Raw genomic sequence first — 27,508 nt, 5'->3', positions numbered from 1 at the left:
GAGATTGTTGTATTCTATCCTGGAATACACTACTGTATTGAACCTTATTTCTGTTTTCAGGACTGCCACCTCTCAACCGTGATAGTGGTAATGAACCTAACAGTCGTAGCTGATGAAGGATTTTGTTTAAAACTCATCAATAAAACCACCCACTCTTGTAACTTTCACTTAATGAATATTCACGGGATCATCAATTTCATACAATGGAGATGACAAAGAAGCTGGTTCAAGTCCTGTCTCATATGTAGACTGTTGAAGTAGCTTGTTGGCCTGTTGAGGATGCTCATGTTAACTCATGGGGCCTTGCTCATGGGAACACCTAATTCTCTGGAAAATCTGCTTGTAGCTCATGTACCGATGCACTCAGCTTAATAACCTTGCCAGGTACCTCCCTATTCTAAAATAGCCATATCAAGTTTGGCTGCTTTTTCCCATCTAGCACCAGTCCTCTGGAATCATTTTCCAGCAGAATTACGCCTGCAGGCTGATCTTTCAAAAATTAAAAAGACATTAAAGTGCTTCTTTTTTATGGGCTTTGGTGAAGCTGGTATATTTATTTTATGCAATAATATATTGCTATAAAGATACAGTTTTTAATGATTGCTTTTAATGTTATGGGCCATTCAGGTTACTAAGGCTTTATATTTTAGTTACAATTTTAAATTGGATTGCAGTGAATTAATTTTTGATGTTATATTGCACTTAGTTATAAGCTATTCAACTACTACTATTACTACCTAAGCTATGTTCTCTTCAACATCCTTATTGGATGAGGTGTTTGAGGAAATAGTTACCGTAGATGACACAAAATAGGGAAGGACACAATATTGTAGAAGACAGAAATAAAATTCAAAAAGGTGAAAGAAATGAGCTAAAAATAACATACATAAATGCAATGTTATAGGCTTAGGAAAAGAACTTCTACCACACATAGTTCATGGGACATGACTGATTCATTGATTAAGTGTTATTAAGTTGTTGTCAACTCTGAGCAACCACATAAATAGATTTTCTCCATGAAAATCTGTCCCTAACCCAATCTTTCAGGTCTTCCAATAGTGCACTCATCACCACTGTAACTGAGTCCATCCACCTTGCTGCTGGTCTTCCTCTTCTTGTCTTTATTTCCACCTTTCTCAGCCTTCTGCAGAGAACCAGGTCTTTGCATAATATTTCCAAAGTAGGATAATTTGAGCCAGGTCATTTGTGTCTTGAGTGAGTACTTTGGGTTGATTTATTCAATGACACATTAGTTTGTTTTCTTGGCTGTCTGTTCTCAGGAGTCTTCTCCAAAACCAAAGTTCAAAAGCATCAATACTCTTCCTATCCTGCTTTTTCAAAGTCCAACTTTCATTTTCAGAATGTCACAGGAATAGCATGGCTTGCATGATTCTCATCTTTGTAGATATAGACACATCACAGCATTTGAACACCTTTTCCAAGGCCTTCATGGCTGCTCTACCAAGTGCTAGTCTGTAGGATATTTCTTGACTGCTTGTTCCTTTACTGCTGATGGTTGATCCTAAAAGGTAGAAGCTATCCACCACTTTGATGTCTTCATTGTCAGTTCTAAGCCTGACTGTTCTACCTGTTGTCCGTCTGGTCTTCTTTATATTTAATTTTAGTCCCATTTTTTCACTGTGCTCCTTGACTTTTATTACTAGGGCTTGCAATCCTTAGCATTTTTGGCTATCAGGGTAGGGTCATCAGCATAGCACAGATTATTCTTGTTTCTTACTCTGGTTTTAAAACCATGTTCATCTTCTTCTAATCCAGCTTCCCTTAATATATATTCAACATATAGGTTGAATAAATAAAGGGAGAGCATATAGCCTTGTCTCACTCCTTTGCCAACCTGGAGCTAGTCTGCTTCACCATGTTCTGTCCATACTGTGGCTTCCTGTATATAAGTTTCTCATGAGGACAACGAAATGCTCTGGGTTTCCCATTTTTCTGAGCACTTTCCACAGTTTGATAAGATTGACACAATCAAAGGCCTTTCTATAATCAATGAAGCATATAGTGACTTCTTTTTGGCATTTATTGGCTTTCTCAATTATCCAGCGTGCATCTTGTGTTCCTCAGCCTTTTCTAAAGCCAGCTTGATCATCTGGCATCTCTTTTTCCATCTGTAAACTGCATTGTATGATCCTAAGCATTATTTTGCTAGCATGTGGAATTAAGGATATTGTATGATAGTTTGCACACTCTGTTAAATCTCCTTTGTTTGGTATTGGAATGTAGATTGACCTCTTCTAATCTGTTGGCCATTGTGTCATTCTCCAGATTTGCTGGCATACCTTGGTTAGAACCTTGACTGATTCCTCTTCTGTTGCTTGCCATATTTGTGTGGGCATTCCATCAGTTCTTGGAGCCTTCTGATTAGATAATGACTAAAGTCTTGATTTAACTTCTTCTAGTACTAGACGTTCTTGTAAGTAGGGAATATCTTCTAAGGTATCTTAGATGTTGACATCTCTACTGTACAGTGTTCCAATATACTCCTTCTATCTTTGTTTAATCTCCTTGAATCAGTTAGTATCTGTCCATTGGAGTCATCTAGCAAACCAGTTTGATATAGTGGTTAAGGTTCTGGCCTAGAAACCAGGAATTCTAGGCCTCCCTTAGGCGTGAAAGCCAGCTGGGTGACTTTGGGCCAGGCACACTCTCTCAGCCCAACTTACTTCATAGGGTTCTTGCTGTGGGGAAAATAGGAGGCAGGAGTATTAGGTATTAGGAATATTAGTATTAGCAGCCTTGAGTTATATATCAAAAAGGTAGCAAATAACAACAACAACAACAACCGCCTAGGGTCCCCCATGTGGGCAATAAAAATATGATAAATAAATAAATAAAATAATAATAATAACAATAGTAATAATAATTCAAGATCTGAATCCCCTTCTGAGTTCACAGAACTTTCCCTGTTTTTCCATGTCTGCTTTTTCAATGCCTTTACAGTTGTTGGTGTAATATTGCCTCTTCTAACAGCTCTCTTAAAGTCTTTGTTAAGTTCCTTTCTGAGATTTTTGTCTTCCTTGGCCCGCTCCCCTCCCCTCCCCTCCCCTCCCTTCTCCTCTCCTTTCCATGATTTGTTCTGATATCCAATTTGCTTTGTCTTGTTTCTTCATTTTTGGCAGTCTCTTTTCACATTCATCCTTAGCACTTCTTAAAGGATATTCCATAATTCCTCTGGTTCTCTATCAATGAGATTCAGGACTTCAAAGCAATTCCTGATGTTCTCATTGAAAATGGTGGGTATATGTTCAAGATAATATCATGGAAACTGACTGGCTTTTTTTCTTCTTTTTTAGCTTAACTTGGAGCTTGTACATTAGAAGTTCATGATCTCTTCCCCAGTCAGCACCTGGCCATGTCTTTGATCCTATAATTGAGCTCCTCCACCTCCTTTTAGCAATAATATAGCAAGTCTGATTTCTCTATACTCCATCTGGTGATGTCCATGTATAGAGGCATCAGTTTGGTTGTTTGAAGACTGTGTGAGTTATAAAGAAATAATTGGATTGGCAGATACTGAAAAAAAAAATCCTCCTGTTTCATTTCAGTTTCCTAAAACATACAATCCAGTATGTTTTACGGTGCTAAATTTTTTTCTTTAATGTTTCCAACTTGGGTATTCCAACTTGGGTTGATTGTGTATTAATCACAATCAACACATCTTGCTTGCATGTTTTGTCAATTTCAAATTGAACTTGATCAACTCATTCATCTCCTCTTCTTCTGCATCAGTGATTGGAACTTATGAATGATTGTCATATTAAAGGGTTGTCCACAAAATCTAATCAATATTAGTTGGTCATTGACTGCATTATAGCCAAAGGCAAGATGTGTACTGGAGGTCCACATTTGTGGCCCATCAGCTGACAACCATGGCATATAGAAGAATGTGATTTGGAATGTAAGGAGAGTAGATGATGAAGCCAAAAAATAAGGACTTAAAGAAAGAAAAAAATAGAGTTACTTATTTAATGTATTTATTGCATTTATATCCCACCTCAATCAATTTACATGTTATGTTCTGTATCTGTGAAACAAAGAAAAGGTAAAAATGCAATAGACCTGAATGAAGGTATTTTATTCTATTGGAGTAGAGTTGATTAATGCATGCAAGGAAGGGAATGGAAAGTGTGGATTTAATTAGGAATGAAATGGTAAAAATGTATGTCAGAAAATATAAACTAGTGAAATCTAGGTGATTGCATAGTGAAAATAGAAATCTATAGGGCCATTCAGAAATCTAAGAATGAATTAGAATGGTGACTATTTGGTGATATCTGTTAGAAAAAGCTATTTTTGTTAGCATTACATGCATTAAGCCTAAGTCTTTTCAGATGCATGCATGACAAAGTATTGACTATAAATCTAAAAGCATAATTGATTTCATTGATAATAATAACAGATTGACAGAATTAATGAATATTATTAGGATGAAGAAAGGTTCTGAATGAGTCACATAACTATATCACAGGGTAATATGGGTGGTAAAATACAAAGAGGTAAGACCAGTGTCACCCAGTGGAGCTTTTCCAAGGAGGCCTGTTGCAAAGAAAGAGTCTGGTATACCCTTGATAGCCCACTGTGAGAAATTTGAGAGACACTCTGAAGATAAGAAAGGCTGAGTGCTGAAGAATTGATGTTTTTGAACTGTGGTGCTGGAGGAGAATTTTAAGAGTCCTTTGGACTGCAAGGAGGTCAAATCAGTCAATCCTGCAGGAAATCAACCCTGACTGTTCATTGGAAGGACAGATACTGAAGCTGAAGCTCAAATACTTTGGCCACCTAATGTGAAGAGAGGATTCACTGGAAAAGACCCTGATGCTGGGAAAGACTGAAGTCAAAAGGAGAAGGGGATGGCAGAGAATGAGATGGTTGGATAGCATCACTGATGCAATGAACATCAATTTGAATAAACTCCGGGAGACAGTGGAGGATAGGAAGGCCTGGTGTGCTGTGGTCCATGGGGTCATGAAGAGTCAAACATGACTTAACAACTGAACAACAGCAACTGAAGATAAAGTTGTTCATATCTGTCATGACTTAGCCTCTGCAATTAATTCCAAAAGTAAAGGTACTTACAGCACTTTTCTGTTCTGTTTTATTGGATGAGTTTCAGCTGTTGAGGCCTGAGGTGGTAGATGAGTTATTTGGACATCATCACTCTACTACTTGTGTGCTCAACCCTTGTCTTCTTGGCTTATTAAACCTAGTAGGGAGCAGCTATCAAGCTGGGTCCAGGTCTCAAAAGCTACACTGAGAGAGAAAGTGGTTCCAGTTTCTTTAAAAAAGGCAATGGTCAAAAGAAACCAAATAAGAAGAAACCAAATCTGGATACAGAAGATGAAAAACAACTATAGGCCATTGGCCAATATTCCTTTCCTAGGCAAGGTGTTTGGATGAGTTGTGGACAATCAACTCCAGGCTGTTTTGGATGAAACTTATTTTCTAGATCCATTTCAATCCAGATTCAGACCTGCTGTGGATCAGAAACCACCTTGGCTGCCCTGTGGGGTGAACTGTGCCAGGAAAAAGAGATGGGGAGTGTGACCCCCCTTGGTTCTCCTGGACCTCCCAGAAGGTTTTGATACCACCAGCCAGCAAGGATGATCTGGGATTAGAAAAATAAATTCCTATGAGAAAAAAAAAAAGATAAATGCTTAACCTTGAAAAGAGATGGCTGGAGATGTGGTAGCATTTGTACCTGTTACAGAGAAATGAGCAAAGATGCACCTTTTATCATCTGGATGGCAAGACGTGGAATAATGGACTTAAGTTACAGGAAGGCAGATACTAGTTGAATGTTACAAACAAATCCTAATTGCCAGAGCAGTTCAACTGTGGAACCAATTACCTCAAGAAGAGGTGATCGCTCAGACAACTAGAGACTCAATTTCTTTCATTTGGATTTCTCTATGGAGTGGGCGATAGACTTGATGTTCTAAATTGCTGTTTCCAACCTTATCATTGTCTGATTTAATTAGGATCTGATTTAGGAGCAGATAGAGAGTGGTTCTTAGTCAGTGGTGAGCAGCTGTGAGTGGTGATATGATAGTTAGCAAATAAAGATGTGCCTTTTTCCTAATTTGTGCTTATGCCTGTGTGGAAACCTTTACAGTAACATTGGCCATGGGAACGGGTGCCTCATTTCTTGCTTCTTAGCACAATGACCACAACAATCTCAGATTCTAGTTGTACAAGGTAAATGGGATGGATAGATAGATAGATAGATAGATAGACAGATAGATAGATAGATAGAGTAGATAGATATAGATAAGACATCTTTGTCTTAGCTTCAAGACGTTTATTTAGGGAATGTCTACTTTGGCTCTGAGAATAATTCTGACAAAGATGTCTTACCTATCATCCTCCTCCTCCTCCTCTTCCTCATCATCATCATCATCATATCTATCTTCTAACCTTATTCTCTTTCTCTTTCTCTCTCTTTCTCTCTCTCCTTATACCCTACCTTTTTCCCTCATAAGATGTTAAACAGACCAAGTCAGCAAATATTTAAAACAGTTTGTAAGAATAATTTGTAACAAGCGTTTAAAAAGCACTCCAAGGGCTATTAAAATTAAAACTTTTGTTTTCATATTAGATAAAACAGTGCACTACTGGGGGCTAGCTACAACCACAGCCTTCTCCAACTAGTAAAAGGTTACATTTCCTTTGAGTTGAGCTTGACTTTTGGTCACTCTGTGGACATTATTTTGCAACAATATGAAAGTCATTTGCCCATGCCTTCTTTTAGTGTGTTTTTCGGGAGTTTCTAGTTCTAACCTGCAACTCTAGTATTCCCTGATAGTGACCCATCTAAGTACTAACCAGCTCTATTCCAACTTAGCTTCTTAAATGAATCAGCCAAGTATGGCCACATTTTGAGAAATCTTCCCTTTGGATGTATTACAGTAGGCTTCAGCTCCCAGTATTCTCAGGCAGTGAACAGATTTGTGGAGAAGACTGTAATGCTGGGAAAGTTGGAAAGAAATTCAGAAAGAGGATGACCAGCAGCAAGGGGAATAAGACTCAATTACAGCAGCAATGGGGGAACCATTAGAAGACCTGAAGGACCAGGATGGAGACAGATCATCCAGGAGAAAACTGAGAGTTGACACCAGCTTGATTGTACATCATTAATTGTCATTATTATTATTAATTAATTGCCACCTGTATGTTAGTTAGTTGAGTATGGCCTCATAGGAGGTGAAATCTAGCTGAGTTCAAGGGGTAGTAAATGCCTCTTTGTGGGAAGAGATGTTCCATGTCCATAAAAGGAACCAGTGGTTTGTTCCCTCCTCAAGAGGTCATTGCTGGACCTGACTGTACTGGGAAGTTTTCATCCAGTCTCTAACCTTCCCTTCAAAGGGTTCTGGTTATCTGGTTATCCAACCATAACCCATTGTAGTCAGGATTCAGGCCAGATTATAACATCAAGATGACACTAGTTGTGCTTGTAGATAACCTCTGGTAAACCTGGGATGAGAATAGTGTGTCCATTGTAGTTCTCCTTTATCTCTCAGCAACTTTTGTTACCATTGATAATTCTGGGCTAGCTGAGGGGGTTGGGAGTGAGGATTCTGCAGTGGTTCTTCTTCTTCCAAGCCTGTTCCAGTCAGAGTTTTTTTTAGGGGGGTGGGGGCAGAGAACTTCCAGCCCTGGGCCTTGCTTTGTGGAGTGCTGCAGGACTCAGTTGTCTCCCCACTCCTGTTTAACATCTTTATGAAACTACTGGTGAGGTCATCTATTGGCACTGTGATACATCTCTGCCCTGAGCCATCCTATGCTGCTGAAATGCTTTTCCAGTGCCTGGAGGCATTATGGGTCTGGATGTGGAAAAACTGTCTTTGGTTCAACCTTACATATCCAAGTAAGGGCTCCTGAACTAGTGATTTTCCATCATAATTCTGAATGGGATTACATTCCCCCAAGCCGAGCTGGTGCATAATCTGAGAATACTCATGGATTTGTAGCTCCTGCCCAAGGAGCAGGTAGCAGCTGTGGCCAGGGGAGCCTTCACACAAATACATTTAATGTGCCAGTTGTGCCTTTTCCTAGATCAGGAGGCACTGCTCATTATCACTCATGCCTTAGTCGCTTCCCAATTGGACTATTGCAATGAACTCTACATGGGCCTGTCCTAGAAGAGCATTCAGAAGCTTCACCTTGTCCAGAATATAGTGGCACATGTAGTATTGGGCGCACCATATAACACATAGCTATGTGAGCTGCACTGGCTCAGAGTGGGTTTTCAGTGCAAATCCACATTCTAATTGTCACCTTTTAAAGCCCTACATGGCATGGGACCAGGTTACTCATGGGTCTGCCTATCCCCAGTGGTTTCTGCCTGTCTCTGGTACTCTGGATCCCTTCAGTGAGGCAGTGTCGTCCAGTGGGTCATAGGAAGTATGACTTTTTTATCATGGCATATGCCCTATGGAACAGTCTCCTGCGCAGAGACACAGATGGCCTCAACTTGTCATTTAGAAGGCCATGAAAACATGGCTGTCCCCCAGCCATAGAGGTCAGGATGTTTAAGTTACTGGAGCACTGGTGTGGGTGTGTGTGATAAAAATACATTAAAAATCAAGATTTCTATAGTGCTTCAACTTGATCTCTTTCTTGGTTTTAATGTATTTGGTTTTATAGGTAGTTCTTGTTTAGTGACTGCTTCATTTAGTGACTGTTCAAAGTTACAACAGTGATGACAAAGTAATGTTACAACCAGTCCTCACATTTATGACCTTCACAAACCTGAAACACAAAGGAAAGCTGAAGTAAGATCATAAGCACAGTTGTGGTTTCACTTAGTGACTGCTTTGCTTAACAACTGAGTTGCTGCTCCCAATTGCGGTCACTAAACAAGGACTACCTGTATTTTGTTTGCCGCCCAGAGTTTCACTGGATAGATGGGTAGTCATATATATTTGAATAATCATGGCCAAGGTTGTTTTTGAAATGCTATTTTTTGATCCTTCCCCCACCCCCTCACACATATGCATACATTAAGCTGAGTATTGTCTTAATTTTCTTCATGTCCAAATGAATCTACTCGGATTAGGGAATTACTACATATAGCATAATTGTGATTAAAACTACAATATGTATATACAGTACATACACAGCCACCCACCCAAACATACACTCCCTTACTTCCTCCTGTTTTATAAATGTAATAATGTAATATAGGGACATTTAAAATTATTAAATAACTAAGCTTTTCTAACAGGCTGATGCATAAAGAAGTTCAAAGACAAATATTTATTTTTAAGTACCCTATTGAAAGTCACAGTTCTGCACATGTAAAATCAGAAAAGTTTTTCTACTACCTTCAAAGATCTAAATTAGAAATCCAAATAGGATGATTTCCCTTTGCTTATTACTGTTCACACTTGGTTGTAGAATGCTTATAGTTGTCGTTTATCAGTTCTGTTTATCTTGTGACCATACACTTATTAAGGAAGCTTAAACTCTGTCACAGATGATAACATTTAATCCTGAGCATGGAATCAATGCATCTATACATTTATGGAGCCGTTGAACATTATTGCACCGCAGAGGACCATTATTGTGATACTGGCTTGTGTTACCTAGTAATTCAAAAACATGTAGTTGAAATTAGCTTCTAAATATAGAGTGTAAGTTTTCACAGCTGCTATTTATTTGTGAAATGACATCTGGGTAGTGGTATGAAAGGCAATGAATAAGTGCTGATGTTTCAGTAGCTGTGCTACTAGCTTCTTCAGAGCAGATTTGAACTGAATGCAGCAAAAGAAGCCTAGTCCTACCTGTGTTCAGTGGACTGGAATGACCACAACTAGTTGCTAATCACCAAGCAGGTGACAGTGGATAACCTTCCTCCTCATTTAGATTATTAGGAAGCTTATTAATTTCTATTGCCTCTGTAAGAATTTTTGGGGGAAAAAATCTGCTGCATTGTGCCAGGATGTTGACATTTTGTAGATCTTTTTTTGTGATTAGTGTTTAGCCAGCACTGGCTATTCAGCTTAATGTTCCATTCATGTTTCTTAATTCTGTATTCTATGGGAAGTGGACATTACAGTGGGCAAACATGATATTCCATACAATGCAGAATTAAAGAATATAAAGTGAATGTTTAGCTTAAAAACAGGACAGTCAGCTTTGGCTGAACACCAGTCACAAGGACAAATACTAACTCCATAACATTATTATTCAATATTAAATCTATAATGAAATAACAATAATCTGATTCAAAAATCCTTAGCCAGTTTTTTTTTTTCTTACAAAAATAATATGAGAAAACATATCATATAGGAAGTCCAAAGACAGTATAGAAGAGAAAGAAAAAATATCACTGAAACAGGAGACGATATCAAAAGATAAAAAAAAGTGAAGAAGAGAATTCAGATCCCAGTATCTGAGTTCAAAGAAAGAGTGCTACTATATTCTGATGTTATTGTAACTGCATAAGAGATGCTGTAATATGACTCCTTCTTCCACCAGTGGCAAATTGATATATGGAAGTACTCTAGATGTGATTCTTTTCTATGCTAATATTTGCTCTGCTGTACAGCATTATTCTGCCTTGCTCATATATGCCAGAACTAAACATTAGTCTCTTCCCAAATTAACTGGCTCTCAATGTTATTGAAATAGTGTGGAAAGGACGTTTTACAGCAGTATCTGAGCACCACTGCAGTGCCATCTGACACTGAATGGCAGAACAAGTCCAAGGATTTATCAACATGCAGTTGACTTTCTATGTATCTCGTACAGTATCAAACATTTTCATTTAATGCCAGCTTGAAAGCTGCCTTTTTCTCCGGGTCTGTTTTTGAAAAAGAAATCTATTCCTAACCTAGTTAATTGGGAGAGAAAACAAACAACCACATTTATTGATTAGATACACTCACCCTGAATGCACTCTTGAATACAGATTTATCACCACTTGGCAACTTGGAGAACAACACATTACAGCCACCACAGAAATTAACATTCCTGCAACTAGTTTTCTATAACCAAGCCAAGCTATTGAGCAATGTGAATTATGGCAGTGAGCTTCCCTGCAAGCAATAATGTGGAGTGGCAGTGGAGAAATTAAATTTGTGATGGCCAAGTATAAAACATTAATGCAGATTGTTAGTTAAGCTCTATTCCTGTTTAGGAGAAACTTTTCATGAAGAAAACAGAACTGAACATAACATGATTCTGGGAAAGATGTTTTCCATTACCTGCTGCCTGAAGCCTTGAACTGCAGATGCCCAGGACTGTATCTGGCACTTTTTAAGAGCTATCATCTCCAATACATAGTGCCAAGTGAGAATACAGTTAGAGTACTTGGACATTTTATCTAAGGCAACCTTTTCAGATGAATTATTTGAAATTCCTACAAAGAAAAAAAAAATGATGCAACCAGAAAGAATAGCAGTAAGAGTAGCAAAAAAGACCACTACCACCCCCCAAAAAGGTGATAGTTCTGTGACTATCTTAAACATTAAAACTTACAGAAAATTAGAATAAAACGTAAGTTAGGAGGCTTTTGCCTTAGTAGACTATAATCAGATATAGATATCATGCTTAGTATACAAATGGTCCTATGTTCAATCTCTGTTACATTCAGGTAGGAGTAGCAAAGATGGAAAGATGGAGAGATGGTGATGATGATGATGATGATGATGATGATGATGATGATGATGGTTTTCTACACTGCTTTCCATACAGTCCCTTTTGAAGAAACAAAATTAAATATAAAGGAAGATACATTTAAATTATATAAAATATGTATTTAAAATGTGGGTAGGGGGAAATGAAAATGAAATAAAACCCTTCATAAAGGGAACTCTGACGTAATAGTAAGCATCCCAGGGATTTCAACAGGGAAAACATTCCAGAGATCAGGTGCCACCACTGAGAAATCCTGTCCACAAGTAACTACAATATTATATTTGTCAGCCATGACCCATGCAACAGGACCTTTCTTGATGAGTTTAATGATCCAAACTGTAATGACAAAGCTGGACCTCCAATAGCAAAGGTGACCCTAAGAACCCCTCCAAACTATAAATGGAGTGAAACTCCATTTAGAATAGACAAGCTCCTAAATTCTCATATGTAGGAAATACCCACCCACAAAATCTTCCTGTCATGGTGAACCTCAATTTATTTGCCCCCATCCATTCCATCTCTGTAACCAGACACTGAATTAGAACATGAACAGCTGTCTTGATTCAGATGTTAAAGCTCATTTCCCCATCTCTGGGTTTTTCTAGTAAGAATTAAGATCAGAAAAATAAGGACTGGATTGCTCCTTGCAGGAATGCTCAAACAAGATGGCCTGGAAGGCTGGATGCATAAAATTCTTCAGTTTATTGATGCACTCCGTCTCAAACATCAGACAAAGGAGGTGAAGAAAGTCAACAAAGCCAGTTGAATTGAGTCCCCATTTGGTTGTTTTTATCATGGTGCTGGGTCGCTATTGTATACTCTGGATTTCATATTTAAGAGAGCCACTTTGGTGTGGTGGTGGTTAAGACATTGGCTAAAAACTGGGAGACCATGAGTTCTAGTCTGGTCTTAGGGACAAACCAAGCTGGGTGACCTTGGGCCAGTCACTCCTTCTTAGCCCTAGGAAGAAGGCAATGGCAAACCACTTCTGAAAAACCTTACCAATAAAACTGTAGGGACTCATCCAGGCAGTCTCCAAGAATCAGATATGATTGAACGGATTAAAAAACAAAAACCATATTTATATTTTGTATTTGTTTTAACTTTATGTGTGTGGGGGTGGGGTGGGGTTGGTTTATGTTGTATGCCACCCAAAGCCACATTGTTGAGTTGGGCAGCCTTATAAATTCAGTAATAAATAAATAGAGTAAAACAGGACACAAAGAAGGGATTTTTTTAAACTGCTTGTTCTGCTTGCATATAAGTGCATTTTGATGCTTTAACTTTATACACACACATCCAGGAAAACACTCACAGGAAGAAAAGCAACTGGCAATCATTTTCCTGGAACAGAAATGTGGGAGGGTACAGAATCAGGGCCACTGTGCAGTGGGAGATTGTGATGGCCTGCAATAATTTTTTTTTTTAAATATGTTTTCAAATTTAAGCAGTACTTTCGGAGGAGTAGACAGTGATGTATCAGACAAGGGCTGGGCTGTCTGACCTATAAAGGTCCCTCCAGTCTGATTGTTCTAGGATATTCCTTATTCTACCCTAGTCAGCATACTCTTATTTGGGGGAGTCCAATTAAAATGCTCAAAAATACAGCAGAAACAGGCAGAAGGGATTGCCTTTACACAGACCCAAAAAATCTAAGAATCATCTCATCCTCTACATGCTTTCTTTTGTCTGACCTTTGCGGGACAGGAAAATGTATAATAGAAACAGAAAATGATTAATAATTAATATCTTACTGATGACAGAGATAGCAACATAAGACTGATTTGAGAAGTATGTTTTATTAATGAGAATTAAAACCATTTCTGTCTTAGTGTAGCAGGTGGCACACATAGGAATGGAAATAGAAAAAGAGGAAAGAGGAAAAACAGAATGACTTAGCTCAAGTTGCTTTTGAATATGACTGTGTTTAGGTATCTGTGAAAAGTATAAGGAGATGTGGTCTGGGGTTGATCCTATGTGATCTAGGTTTTTCCTCCCTCTCCTCTCAGAATGGCTGCATTATATTTTAGAAAATAAAAATGGGTAATGCTTGAAACCTAGTGCTTTTGGTAGTCTGCCTATCTGTCCAGGATGGAAAGGAGGGTTCAGCCTGTTTTGTGGTAGGGAGCATCCTGGGATGTTCTGTTAGGCTGAGAAAGTAGCAAGGAGCATCCTAAGCTGTTGCCTTTGGGTAAGTGACCATTTTGTGAATGGCCATACTCATCATGGTGGTCCTTTTATAACAGTGCTCATAATGTGCTCTCAACATTCTAAATGAGAAGTTTCCATCATTTCACTGTCCTATAGATGCTCACTTTACAAGTAGGATGGATTCACTCCTCATATGGCCTGCTTGTTCTGAGTCTATTGATATGGTAGATAAGCAACTTATGTGGGTTTGGCTTGAGGTTGTTGGAAGATCTTTGGTCAAGTCAATCATCTAAAGAAACACATTATTTATTTAGCTTTCCCTAGCTCCCTTAGCAATTTCTGTGTTACAGTTTTCAGAAAACTAGCTGCTTTAGACTTTTCCAGCAAGAACAACAAACAGCCCCATCACACTTTAAAGGCTAATCAAGATACTATTGCATATGTTTCTGTGGATATTAGTCCACTTCGTCAGACACATAGGTTATAATCCCGAAAAATAAACATTTTATATAGATAGCTAATGTTTGGTGGGAGGGAAGCTGGGGGCAGGGAGGAAAGAGTTACAGAAGTTGAGAAAGCCAGTGAGAAACAAAGGAGTAGTTAGGTATGACTCAGACATTCTTGTTTTGATGACCTGGTTAACATATGTTGCATAATTAGGAACCCTGGTCTTTGTTTAATCCATGAAAAATGGTGTTAAATCTTCTAATGAATCGTAACTAGCTAATATCAGACTCCACATCTCCTTTTCCCTCTAACTGCCACCTCAGTTCACGGACTGTATCATAAGTATGAAATACCAAAAGGCAATTTCCAGAAATCAGTGGGGGAGAGCAAATCAGTTCCCCTGAACACTCTGTCTCTAACCTCAAGGTCACTCTCCTTGAGAAAAGAAATTACAAAGACCAATTTACTTCTGAAGCAATTGAGCTAGAATGTGCTAATTTTAATATGCCTTCTTGTGACCTTCCTTATCTCTGTTAGTACTGTTGGAATTAGTATACAGGGCTGTGTGCCTGAGCAATTTTACCTTTTTAAAGATATTTGTGCTAAAGTAAGGTATGCAATATTGGCAGGTGTTCTGAGCAAATATTCACCAATCTGAAGTAGATTTTTCCCAACTCCATTAAAGTATGGGATGTAACCTAGCTTTCATATGCCACAATCTCTGGTAAAAATATATTCACTTTCTGTTTATCATGATATGTTCATCATTTGAATATGTAATTAGTGATATGTGGCAATACAATGGAAAAGAACATAAAAACAATTGATCTCATTGCCAATTTCAGTACACAATGGCTCATACATGTGCACACACACTCACATGCATTGCGATATCTATGGTTAAAGGACAACCGCATATTTTAGCTGCAAACCACAATGCTGTGCCAATTACAAAGCAGAGGTGAAGAGGTGTATATGCCTGTTAATGTGGCTAAATGTCAGGAAGGTGATTACAGCAGGTGACATTTATGGGACTATGCTGGACATCATTATTCTTGTGATTACTTTTCCAACCTGTAGCTTAGCATGGAATGGATATTTTACAAACAGCAGTCTGGACATGGAAAAAACTCTTTCCCCAAAAAAGGGGGGCTGTCACAACAACTCTATTAAACCAAAAAGTAATTTGTGTTCATCTTTCTTGACCTTTCAGTCATCTGTGGATAATTATTTCAAAGCCCTGAATATCTGTTTTACTAATGCTATTTACTAGATGAAAAGATCTTGGAACTGAGCATGAGAAAGATAAAATGAGCAAGTTCATCCAATTTGTAGCAAATCTTATTGCTATTTTAATTGCCTAATAAATTGTTTTCAGTACACAAAATAATTGCATAAAAGTGATGTGGACATCAAATGTGCTTTTTCCAAACTTACATGCAAACTGGAGCTTTGCTTTTCTGCTCAGAATCGTTCCAAATGAATTTGTGACCAAACATTGGTATGTTCCAATATCCTGTTTCTTACGTGGATTATTGATTGCCAAGCTGCCTCCAACCAGCCTGTAGTGATAACTCACGTTAAGATCAATATCTGTGCCATTTTGCTTCCACCTTTGAGGGGGGAAAAATCAAATTATACTTATAATTTACAGAGGCTATTCAAGTTTCATTTTTATGTAGTTGCTGTAACATACCTGCAACAATGAAAAGCACAGTTAAAATATTAGAATATTGTCTCATGTTTTACAGCAGACCAATTTTTATATCTGTCTTGTAAATTCCACTGTAAATTTTACAGTCCGACAAACCCTCTTTTTAATGGTGCATTCTATACAAACAGCCAAATCTCTACAAAAATAATTACAACTTATTCCTTTCATCCAAGCTATACATTTAAATAGCAGTACAGAGAATGACATTGCCACAGATACATTCATTTCTTATATGCTATAAAGGGTACCTGGAAATACTCTATATTTTACAGCCCATGCTACTAATGCAATAAATTTGCTTATAGTAAAGATTTCAGAGATATAAATCAGAACAAATTATACTTCAGAAGGCAAGAAGAAAGCAGGAAAGGAACGTTTATACCACTAGTTTGAGATTGATAATGTGATAATGATCACACTGTTATTTTAAAACATGATCTGTCTCTCTTAGCCTGTTAGAGAGAAAATGAATCGTGTCTGCAACATATCACAGCTATTTACAAATGTCAGAATAACTTCTGTTTCATAGATAATCATATTTTCCACAGGAATAATAATAAAACTTCAGGCAGATTAGCCATTTGCTGTCGTGAAAAAATATGTTACCTAAAAACAAGTCTACTGTGTCTGGGCAGCAACATTCCGCACAACAACTAGAAATAAAGGATTAAAATTGTCTGTATCTTCTGCTCTCATCTAGTGGTCACCCAGATGTTTTTACAGTCCAAACATGGTAGCATTTCTTAAAAACTCTGTAGCTATAGAACTGAAGACTCTGGTCCCAAGCTCAACATTAGATTCGCCTTTTGCCTTCTGGTTGAATTCTTTTGACAGAATGGCAATCCAAACTTTTTGGATAGACCAATGTTTTCTTGTGGGGAGGAGGAGGTAGACAACGAACAGTAGCATTTGCAGTAGTCATAGAAAGTTGTCAGAAATAGCCCACTGTATGAAAGATATGGCAATGACAACAAACAATCTCAATTACTAGAAAAATCCATCTAATCTAAAGCCCAGTTTAAAGATGTTGACGTTAAGTGTAAAGCTTACACTTTGGAATAATTTCATTTTGAAAACAGCAGGCAAACTTTTGGGGAGTAGGGAAATTCATTGGCAGTTGGGGCTCTTTAGATCAGTTTATTGCCCATTAAGACTTTGGATATTTCAGTTGCTGCAAGAAGAATTTTGTTTGCCTAAATCTGCAAAATGGCAGTATAGCCTAAGCAGAAGAGATGGTGCCTTTGCTCCAAATTCTCCTTGTTCTCTTGGAGTGCCCTTATTTTACCCAAGTTTCCTACATCCAAGGTAACATTAGTGAAAGCAACTTATGTTTAAAGTAGGCAACCTGCTACCGACATGGTATATGTGGTCTAATGTGCAAAACCTGCTTTGTGATTGCCATCAAAATATTGTTTGACAAAGCTTAACACTTGGAAAATGTTATATTTAAATCTAATTCCACAAGGTATTTTAGATTTATTTTTTTTTAGTGTTGGGGCAGGATTTGGGGAATTTTTCACCTTCTTCCTGTTCCTTTTCAACCTGGTATTCCACTCAAAAGGCAATGTGCCAACAGTCCAAATATTTGCCTGCCATTGCCATAAGGTAAGATAACCACCTTTTTGTCTCCTTGTATCTCAAGTTTACTACAGTAGTAAAGTGGTTTTAGAAGGAGTTGTAATAGAGAGACATTTGGTGCAGCTACTTTTGTGAGTGGCAGATGAAGAGGAGACCTCACTGAGAGGGCCTTCCATTCTCTCCCTGGGAATGTGAAACACCTTAATATACACTATTTGGAACCTGACTTGTATTCAGTCAAGATCTATTCCAATGGAATCCAAGCCAATTTAAATTTAAATTAAATTAAATTACCTTGCCAATTTGTTAGACTGCATAATTAGTGTGTGCAGACTTCACAATGGGAAGATACCTCCTAACTTGATGTTTAACAGGCATAAGATAACTGACCTGACTCTACTGCAAAATAAATAATTAAATAATAAATAATGCTTAATCTGAAGGGCTTATTTTTAAAATGGAAGTGTCTGTAGATATATCTATGCATGGAAAAGTCATTCATGTCAAAGGCTGAGGGGGAATTCCAGAAAGATATAGTGGAAAAATAGCTTTTAAATAAATACATATTTTTCAGGATGAGTGAAACTGAATTGATATTACATCAATTGAATTCTATAAACAATTGCCTGTAGCTCAGAATCATTTCTTGGATCAGTCCTTCAAAAGTTTGCCTTTATGCAGTCATAAGGTATCAAGGTCTTGCTAGCTGGATGTTGCTGCTCATTTTAACTCTTTGATTCTTATGTTCTTTATCTAATTTCACATTTTATCAGGTCTAATGGACCTGTTGGGCATTCTGCAGCATTTCATAACTCAATCCTCTGGATTTCATTTTATTTTCTCCTCACCATCCATTTAAATCTATATAAAACGTATGTCCTCTGGATCCAAAATTTTATAATGCTGGAAACACTAGTGGTTAATTTGCCAGCTCACTTTAATTTCAGAATCAATCACTGAAATAACTGCTGTCATCATTACATGGATCCCAATTAAGCCCTATAATTGTTTCTCAACACAGATGCAAAGTTGTTGGCTTACTTGCAGAAGATGAATTTTTCACAGTGTCTCTATAATAATTCTAATCACACAGTATTATTATTAATAAACTGTGCATATAGATAAGGAACTCAGCTCCTGGTTATGGTCTTCTCTTAATTAATATGTTTAAATCAATGAAGGAAAGCTATTAATGGATGCATATGATTGCCAGGTAAGTCTTTAATCAGATCATGCATACCCTGATGAATTACTTAAAATTCAGCAAGGAACAAAAACTTGGAAATGATTTTAAATAATGTAAATTCAGTACAGATTAATTATTTCAGACAGGCTTTAAAAGGCAAGTATAAAAACCTTCTTGTATTTGTGCAAAATATACAAAACATACAAGAATGTGTGAAAGTTCAATGTGTGTCATGGAGAAAGCCATTTATATTGACTCTACTTCATAAATCTTCCATAATAAACAAGGCCCCATACACATAGAGAGTTCCAGCTGTGTTTCAGCTAAAGTGAACATGGTGGCTCTAAGGTAGTGCCGGGTGATCAAGAACTGAAAGGGTGAGCATTGGTACATTGGTATGACCCTTTTCCACTCTACTAGGAATATTCTTGCCCCATTTCTCATGTGGGCTGGTTTTCCCCTAGGAAGATGATTTCAGAGGGTGGAAGAGTAGCTTGGATTGTTTTTATTCAGATTAGATATGCTGTCTCACAGGCCAGATTAAACCTGCAGACCAGAGGTTCCCCACTGCTGCTCTGTGTGTTTTGACTGCAATTCCAAATAAAGAATGTGGCTACAGTAAGGACAAAAATCAGAAATTATGCAGAGCAGGAAGAGGGAATCTGTTCTGGAAGATCTGTTCTTGAGCAGTTGGATGCAACTGAAGAAAACCCAGTGCAAACACTGCTATGAGAACAGAATATTTAAAATTAATACTGGCTTGGCTACATTCTATATTTTTCATTTTAGCAATCCTGTATCCTTCTTTTCAAGGATAAAAAGTTCTACCAAAACGTTCAGGTTCAAGACCTTCCTTCCTTCCTTCCTTCCTTCCTTCCTTCCTTCCTTCCTTCCTTCCTTCCTTCCTTCCTTCCTTCCTTCCTTCCTTCCTCAAGGAACAAGAGAAAATAGACTTCAGACCCAAGGAACTTTTATTATAAAATTTGATATGGGGAAAATAATGTTGAGGGATAGGTGGAGTTGCCAAAATTTTGGCTAATTTTGAATTAGAACAGATAATTTTAATTAAATGTAATTTTAATTAAAGTTATTTCAGTTGTGCAAATCACAAGTGTGACACCAGTCTTGTGAGCATGAATTCAGTAGTCATATTTTGTGGCTAATTAGGATCATGTTCTAGAACTAGTATGGGCAAGAGAAGTTGATTCCCTTGTAGCAGCATTAGGTTCCTAAGCTCTTAACACCTATTTCAGCTGAAATATTTTAAATCACTCTGATCAGAGGTGCATAGCTTCTTGAACTAAACAGCTGGTTGGTAGTATGAATCAGTCAATCAATCAGTCATAGGTGTACTAAGAAAACTTTGTCCTTCCTAGTGATGGATGAATTTCCCTCAACAAAATGCAGACTTTGTCTTGGCAGAGCAAGGCAAGTTCTTTAAAGTCATAAAATAATTTGACCAGTACTTTCCAAATATAGAAACTCTGTCACGTTCATCAGGAACAAGAAGAGATCCAAGCACCTCAGCTATTGCCATATTATTTCACCATTACAATAGATTATTTTGTGGGAAGAGAAAGATGAGGAGTGAAAACTGACTTGAGTTGGAGGAGGGATTGAAATCCAGCATGAGCTTGCCCCCAGATTTAACCTGAATCTGACTTTTTTGTTTTTGAACCAGGATAAATTAAGCTTAATTACAGTATCTTAGAAAATGTGTACCCAATTAATAAAACAGGGGGCATTTTTTCTTGGTGAGTGCGTACAGCAATATGTATGTCCTTGTATTTAAGCCTATACTTGGGCTTACCTTAAATTGTAGGTGGGGATAGGTCCTCTTGGCCTCGACCTCTTGGGGATAGGTCAAGCCAACATTTTCCTTTCTTAAAAAATTGCTTTTGCACAGAAGACCTTTTTTACATAATAGTAAACCAGCTAAAACAATATAGAAAAGTAGTGGTGCACAGTGAAACAGTATCTTTAATTAAAGTTCAGTGAAGGCCCAGATAATATTGGGAAAATTTTTTCTAAGCTTGTTTAATCAATGATATACAATATTTTATGTTTCTATTTTAAATCAAGGCTTAATGTTTCTTCATTTCCATGGGGTAGTTGTTAAAAAAGTAAATTTATATACACTACTGCAATCAACAGTCTTATCTTAATGATAGTATTCCAAATAACATAAATTTTCATTATTTTTATAGAGTTGTACCTAGCTAAATCCGATTATTTCTATACAATGTTAAGGATTTGGATGTGTGTTTGGAAATCTGCATAAGGGTGTGATTTTCTATTGTCTTAAGTGTTCTGTGTGCTATATAAACAATGGAGCAATAGCAATTTACATTTTTACTATGTATGTATGTGTCATGAGTGCCGTTGAGCTAAAGTCATCAGCGCAATGGCACACATGACAATGACAAGGAAATAGGTGAAGGGGTACAAGTTAAGTAGCCATCAACCTACAACGACTAACGGCCAACAAACAATAGCCAAATGAATCACGGAGCCACCCAAACCATCAGCGGCAATACAACGGGGATCGCCCAGCTGAAAGCAATCAGCAGAAGAATGGAAACCTGATGATGGGCGATCCCGGAAACCCTCACCCACCGGCAGGGCAACGCATGGGACAAAGGGGGGTGACGTGACCGTGAGCGAGGGGGCGCTGACCGGCGCGGGGTATTTAAACCCCGCACCGGCGCGCTCCTGTCACTCTCAGCTTTTTTCTACCAACGCTGTACCTGCCCTGCAATAAACCAGAGCCTGATTCGCAAAACAGTGTCTGAATGTTATTCAGGGGAAGGCAGTGCATGACATAAAGCTGAGAGTCATAAACTCAGCCTCGCCGAGCCCCACCGGACGACAACGAGCCGCGGGAGGAGTAGACGGCGAGAAGACCAGCAAGATGAGGCCGGAACGGCGCGGGCAAGGAGGGCGAGCCGCGCGGCAAGAGACAGAGGAGGACCGACCAAGGCCAGAGGCACCGCGGACTCCCGGAGCCATGGACGCCCACCCCACCCGACCCGAGCCTCAGCTCCAACCCCAAGGGGAGATGGCGACGGAGGCAACCCGACCGCGGGAGGGAGCAGCACGACTTCCGAAACCAGCGGAGGACCCCGCGCCCCACATCGCACCCCAGCAACGGGCGTGGAGCGACAGCCCCACGGCGCTCGACACGGAGGAGGACGACGGAGACACCCATCAGACGGCGGAGGAAGCGGACCCGCGGCAGAGGGACGATGAACCCCGCCGGCAACCCACCCCCGAGGACGCGCCAACGGAACCGGCCCCAGCGGCGGCGCGGGCTGTGGACGAGGAGGCACGAGCTGAACTCGCGGCCATGCGGGCTCAGCTGACGGAACTCCGGACCATGCTCCAGGCGCTTATGCCCCCCGCGCCACCCAACGACGTCCCCGCACAAGCCCACACCCCGAGCGAAGCATCGAACCCACACGGGCCAGCGGAGGGCCAGCAGACGGCACAGGCGGCCGACACCACACCCCGAGAAGCGAGAGGCGGGGCCGCACAAAACGCCCGGGCCCCAAAGGACTTCCCCATCTTCTTCGATGGGACCCCCACAAAACTCTCGTTTTTTGTGACCAACGCTAGGGAGTTCATGGGGAGGCACGGACACTCCTATGACTCCGAGGCCGACAAGATCGCCGCCGTGGCGATCAAACTCCAAGACAGGGCGGTGGACTGGTATGTCCAACTGTACGAGTCCAGCTCCCCCGCCCTCGCCACCTTCCCTGCTTTCATCAAAGAGATGAAAAACTACTTCGAAGACCCCCTAGCCAAAGTACGGGCGAAAAGCGCACTCCAAAGACTTAAACAGGGCACCCGCACGGTCCCTGACTACGCCCTGGAGTTCAAAGCCCTCGCGGGGAAGGTCAGCGACTGGTCCGAGACCACCCTGCTGGAAATCTTCAAAAGGGGGCTCAACCGCGACGTTCTCCAATGGGCCCTCTACCGCGACGACCCAGAAACGTTACACGGGTGGATCCACCTCGCGGGGAAAGCCGAACACGCGCACCGCACCTTCCTCATGACAACCACGGAAGACACAAACGATGCCGGGAAAAAGGTACCCGCACCACACGGGGGGATGGCCGGCCCCATATACCCTAAAAAGAAGTTCAACCGGGAGCCCTGCGGGAGGTGTGGCAAATTAGGGCACAAGACGGCGGATTGCTTCGCCAACCGACCGCCGACCAGCGCGCCCAAGCCCACCCCGAAAATTAGCCCCAAACCACCCAACCCGGGGCCGCCGCCTCACCGCCGAATGACCGTGGCCACAGCGACACCGAAAGAGGGCTGGGACGCTTACTGGGGGGAAGAGGACAATACCGACCCCGACCAGCCGGCGGGAAATGCTCCGCGCCTGCTCTGAGACGCGTGGCGAGGCAGGCGGTGGGACAGCAACGCGGACCACCTCAACGAAACGACAAAAGCTCCGTAATATTGGCAGCAATTCAACTCTCTACCGGAAACGGAGCCACCACGGCCGCGGCACTAGTGGACTCGGGGTGCTCAAAAAACCTCATCCACCCCGACCTAGTCGCCAAACTCGACCTCCGCTGCTTCCCCCTCCCCACGCCGCTGGCATTCCACCAGCTGGACGGCTCTACAGCGGGAGGGAAACCAGCCACGCTACAAACCGAGCCGGTCACCCTGCAAATGGGCACTCACACTGAGCGCACATCGTTCGTAGTCACGCACATCGGACGGCCCATTGCAGTCCTGGGGATGCCATGGCTCGCGACAAACAACCCGCGGATCAACTGGGCGACCCGCACCTTCACATTCGGCGACGGCGAGTATCGAGCACCAGTTCCAGCCGGCAAAAGCAACCCCACGGTAGGACGAGCGGAGGCGACCACACAAGACAACGCCGCTAACACAGCAGACCTACCAGAACAATACGCCGACTTCTCCGAGGTCTTCGGAGAGGCAGAGGCTGACCAACTACCCCCCCACCGCAAGACGGATTGCCGGATCGACCTACTGCCCGACGTCCCCTTACCTCGACCAAAAATCTATTCGATGACCCCGAAGGAGATGGCAACCCTCCGGGAGTTCATCGATAAAAACCTAGACAGGGGATTCATAGAGCCAGCATGCTCACCGGTCGGAGCCCCCGTCTTATTCCGGGAGAAGAAAGACGGGACCCTACGGCTCTGCACCGACTACCGGGGCCTAAACGCGGCTTCCCTGTCCAACAAATACCCCTTACCCCTGGTGAAGGACATGCTCGCCCACCTGTCCACGGGCAAAGTCTTTTCCAAATTGGACCTTCGCAAGGCGTACTATCGCATCCGAATCAGGGAGGGGGACGAATGGAAGACGGCCTTTAACTGCCCCCTAGGCGCTTTCCAGTACAAGGTACTGCCCTTCGGACTCGCGGGGGCCCCTGGGGTGTTCATGCAGCTCATCAATGAGGTACTGCATGAACACCTGTTTAAAGGGGTCCTGGTCTACATCGACGACGTCCTTATTTACACAAAAACACACGAGGAACACGTAACCTTAGTCAGGCAAGTCCTCGACAAGCTCAGAAGGGCGCAGCTCTATGCGAAGCCTACAAAGTGCGAGTTTCACAAAGAGCGCCTAGACTATTTGGGGTATCGAATCTCCGGGGACGGCATCGAAATGGACCCCGCAAAAGTCGAAGCGGTGCTAAACTGGGAGCGGCCCCGCAACAGACGGCAACTACAGAGCTTCCTGGGATTCGCGAATTTCTACAGGTCATTCGCCCGGGGGTTCGCTGAGATAGCCCTCCCCTTAACGGACCTCCTCAAAACCAAAGGGGTGGGGGACACCCGACGCGCCAAGAACCCAGGCACAGTGCTGAATTGGACTCCCGCGTGCCAGACCGCATTCGACAAGCTGAAAGCGCTGTTCACTACGGAGCCAATCCTCGCGCACCCGGACCCAGAACGGCCGTTCGTGGTCCAAGCCGACGCCTCAGACTTCTCCCTGGGAGCCATCCTGCTACAGAAAGACTCCACGGGGCTCCTGAAACCATGCGCCTACCTGTCAAGGAAGTTCTCCGAGACAGAGAGGCGATGGCACGTCTGGGAGAAAGAAGCCTTCGCGGTGAAATCGGCACTAGAGACATGGCGACACCTACTCGAGGGAGCCACCCAACCATTCGAGGTCTGGACGGACCACCGGAACCTCGAGGCCCTACGAACGCCTAGACGCCTGAGCCCAAAACAGGTCCGATGGGCCCAATTCTTCAGCCGCTTTGATTTCCAGCTGAAGTTCATGCCGGGCAAGAAGAACTTCCTGGCCGACGCCCTCTCCCGACTGCCCCAAGACGAAGAGCCCGCCCCAGACACCATTGGGACGGTCCTATCCGCCTCGCAACTGGGGATGGCCGTGACCACCCGAAGCGGCGCACGGAGGCAGCTCGACGCTACGGCGCAGCCAACGGCGGGACAACCGGCGACGGAAAGAAGCCAACCGCAACTACCAGGGGGAATGCGCACGGACCTCGCCGCCGCCCTCAAAACCGACCCCTGGTTCCTGGCGAACCCCGACAAGGTAACGATGGCGCAAGACCTGGCATGGGGGGAAGGCAGAATCTACGTCCCGGACTCGCAACATCAGGCGATCTTGCATAGGTCACACGACGCCAAGCAAGCGGGACACTTTGGGTTCCTCAAGACCCTACACCTAACACGGCGCCAATTCTGGTGGCCCGCGCTCAGGCGAGACGTAAAAACCTACGTGGCGTCCTGCCCAACGTGCGCTAGGGCCAAACGGGCACCAGGCAAACCCGCGGGGCTATTGCAACGGGTGGCAGAACCCTCCCGCCCATGGGAGGAAATCTCTATGGATTTTATAGTGGACCTCCCACCCAGCCAGAAGAAAACGGCCATTTGGGTGGTGAAGGACTACTTCTCAAAGCAGGCCCACTTCATCCCCTGCACGTCGGTCCCATCCTCACAACAGCTAGCCAAACTCTTCCTCATCCACGTGTACAGGCTACACGGATGTCCCGCACGTGTGGTGACCGACAGGGGCACACAGTTCACCTCCAAATTCTGGCGGGCCTTCCTGAAGCTGACGGGGACCCAACAGGCCCTATCTACGGCTTGGCATCCTCAGACGGACGGAGCCACTGAGGTTCTTAATGCCACCTTAGAGCAATTTATACGATCATATACGAACTACCACCAAGACGACTGGGCTGAACTGCTCCCGTTCGCCGAAGTCGCATACAACAACGCCGTCCACACGAGCACGGGGAAAACTCCGTTCGAAGTAGTCTCGGGGCGCGACTTCGTCCCCATACCGGAGCTACCTCAACCCCCGGAACCCCAGGTGGACGCCAGCGACTGGGGACGGAAGATCGCGGAAGCATGGCCAGTAATCACGGCGGCGCTGAAGGAGGCACAGGCTGCTTACAAAGAGCAGGCCGACAAGCACCGGCGCCAACAACCGACGTTCCAGGCGGGGGATATGGCCTATCTATCCACCAAGTTCCTAAAGTCAACCCAACCCTCGAAAAAACTGGGGCCTAAGTACATCGGGCCGTTCCGAGTCACGCAAATAGTGAACCCGGTAGCAATACGCCTGGACCTGCCACACAACCTCCGGAGACTCCACCCGGTGTTCCACACCAGCCTCCTAAAACCGGCAACCACCTCCCGATGGCACCCAAGCACGCCACAGCCCGCACCGCTAATGATCGACGGGCAACACCACTTCGAGATAAGGGACATCCTCGACTCCCGCAAGCAACGAGGAACTCTACACTATCTGGTCAGGTGGAAACACTTCCCCCACCCGGAATGGGTGGCGGCGCACAACGTTAACGCGCCTGACCTGACCAGAGCATTTCACCGGGCATACCCCGACAAACCGCAACCAAGGTCAGCAAAACCAAACCCCCCCCCCGCAGGCCCCCCCGCCTCCCGTGCCCCAAGGGAAAGGGCCCCCCCCAAGCCCGCGACTTGGGTGGACCTTCCCCCCCCGGGACTCACTCCCCCCGCCCCGGGCCCACGGGGTGGTGACAAACGATCGCCAGCACCCTCCCCCCGCCCCCCGGCCGCGGGGGAGTGGCAAGCAAGTCAACAGGGCAACCTGGGGTCAACGCCCAGGAGACACAACAAAGGCGACGCACTCTAAATAAGAAAAGAAGGGCCCTACCTGGAGCTGAGAAGCACCCGACCAGCCACGCCTCTCGCCTCGCCGAACTGAGCCAAACAAACAGGGTGTGGTTGGAGCATGCGCACGCCAGGTCAGAACCCGAGCATGCGCACCATGGACACACCCTGGGAAGGCACGTGGTAGAGGGAGGAGCAAAGGGAGGGGCGACAACTACTCCGGCGGGAACTTTGAAAAAAAAAAAAAAAAAAAGGTGGCGTTTTGACAGCTCCACGGGGAAAACCCAGAAACCCGGGGGAGAACACTATTCGAAAAGGGGGCAGTATGTCATGAGTGCCGTTGAGCTAAAGTCATCAGCGCAATGGCACACATGACAATGACAAGGAAATAGGTGAAGGGGTACAAGTTAAGTAGCCATCAACCTACAACGACTAACGGCCAACAAACAATAGCCAAATGAATCACGGAGCCACCCAAACCATCAGCGGCAATACAACGGGGATCGCCCAGCTGAAAGCAATCAGCAGAAGAATGGAAACCTGATGATGGGCGATCCCGGAAACCCTCACCCACCGGCAGGGCAACGCATGGGACAAAGGGGGGTGACGTGACCATGAGCGAGGGGGCGCTGACCGGCGCGGGGTATTTAA

General features: G+C 42.9%; 1 protein-coding gene across 1 annotated transcript in view; it reads right to left on the bottom strand.

The window, feature by feature from the left end:
- The window catches only part of CNTN6 (contactin 6), a 223,333-nt gene that overhangs the window by 154,804 nt on the left and 41,021 nt on the right, over positions 1 to 27,508 (bottom strand). Inside the window, exon 3 of the mRNA XM_063292836.1 lies at positions 15,697 to 15,872. Coding sequence (XP_063148906.1) covers positions 15,697 to 15,872 — 176 coding nt within the window. The remainder of the gene's footprint in view (positions 1 to 15,696; positions 15,873 to 27,508) is intronic.

The sequence above is a fragment of the Candoia aspera genome, chromosome 2 (assembly GCF_035149785.1).
Source record: "Candoia aspera isolate rCanAsp1 chromosome 2, rCanAsp1.hap2, whole genome shotgun sequence".
In the NCBI taxonomy this organism is placed as follows: Eukaryota; Metazoa; Chordata; class Lepidosauria; order Squamata; family Boidae; genus Candoia; species Candoia aspera.
The sequence above is the reverse complement of the archived record's forward strand: the minus strand, read 5'-3'. Positions and strand labels throughout refer to the sequence as shown.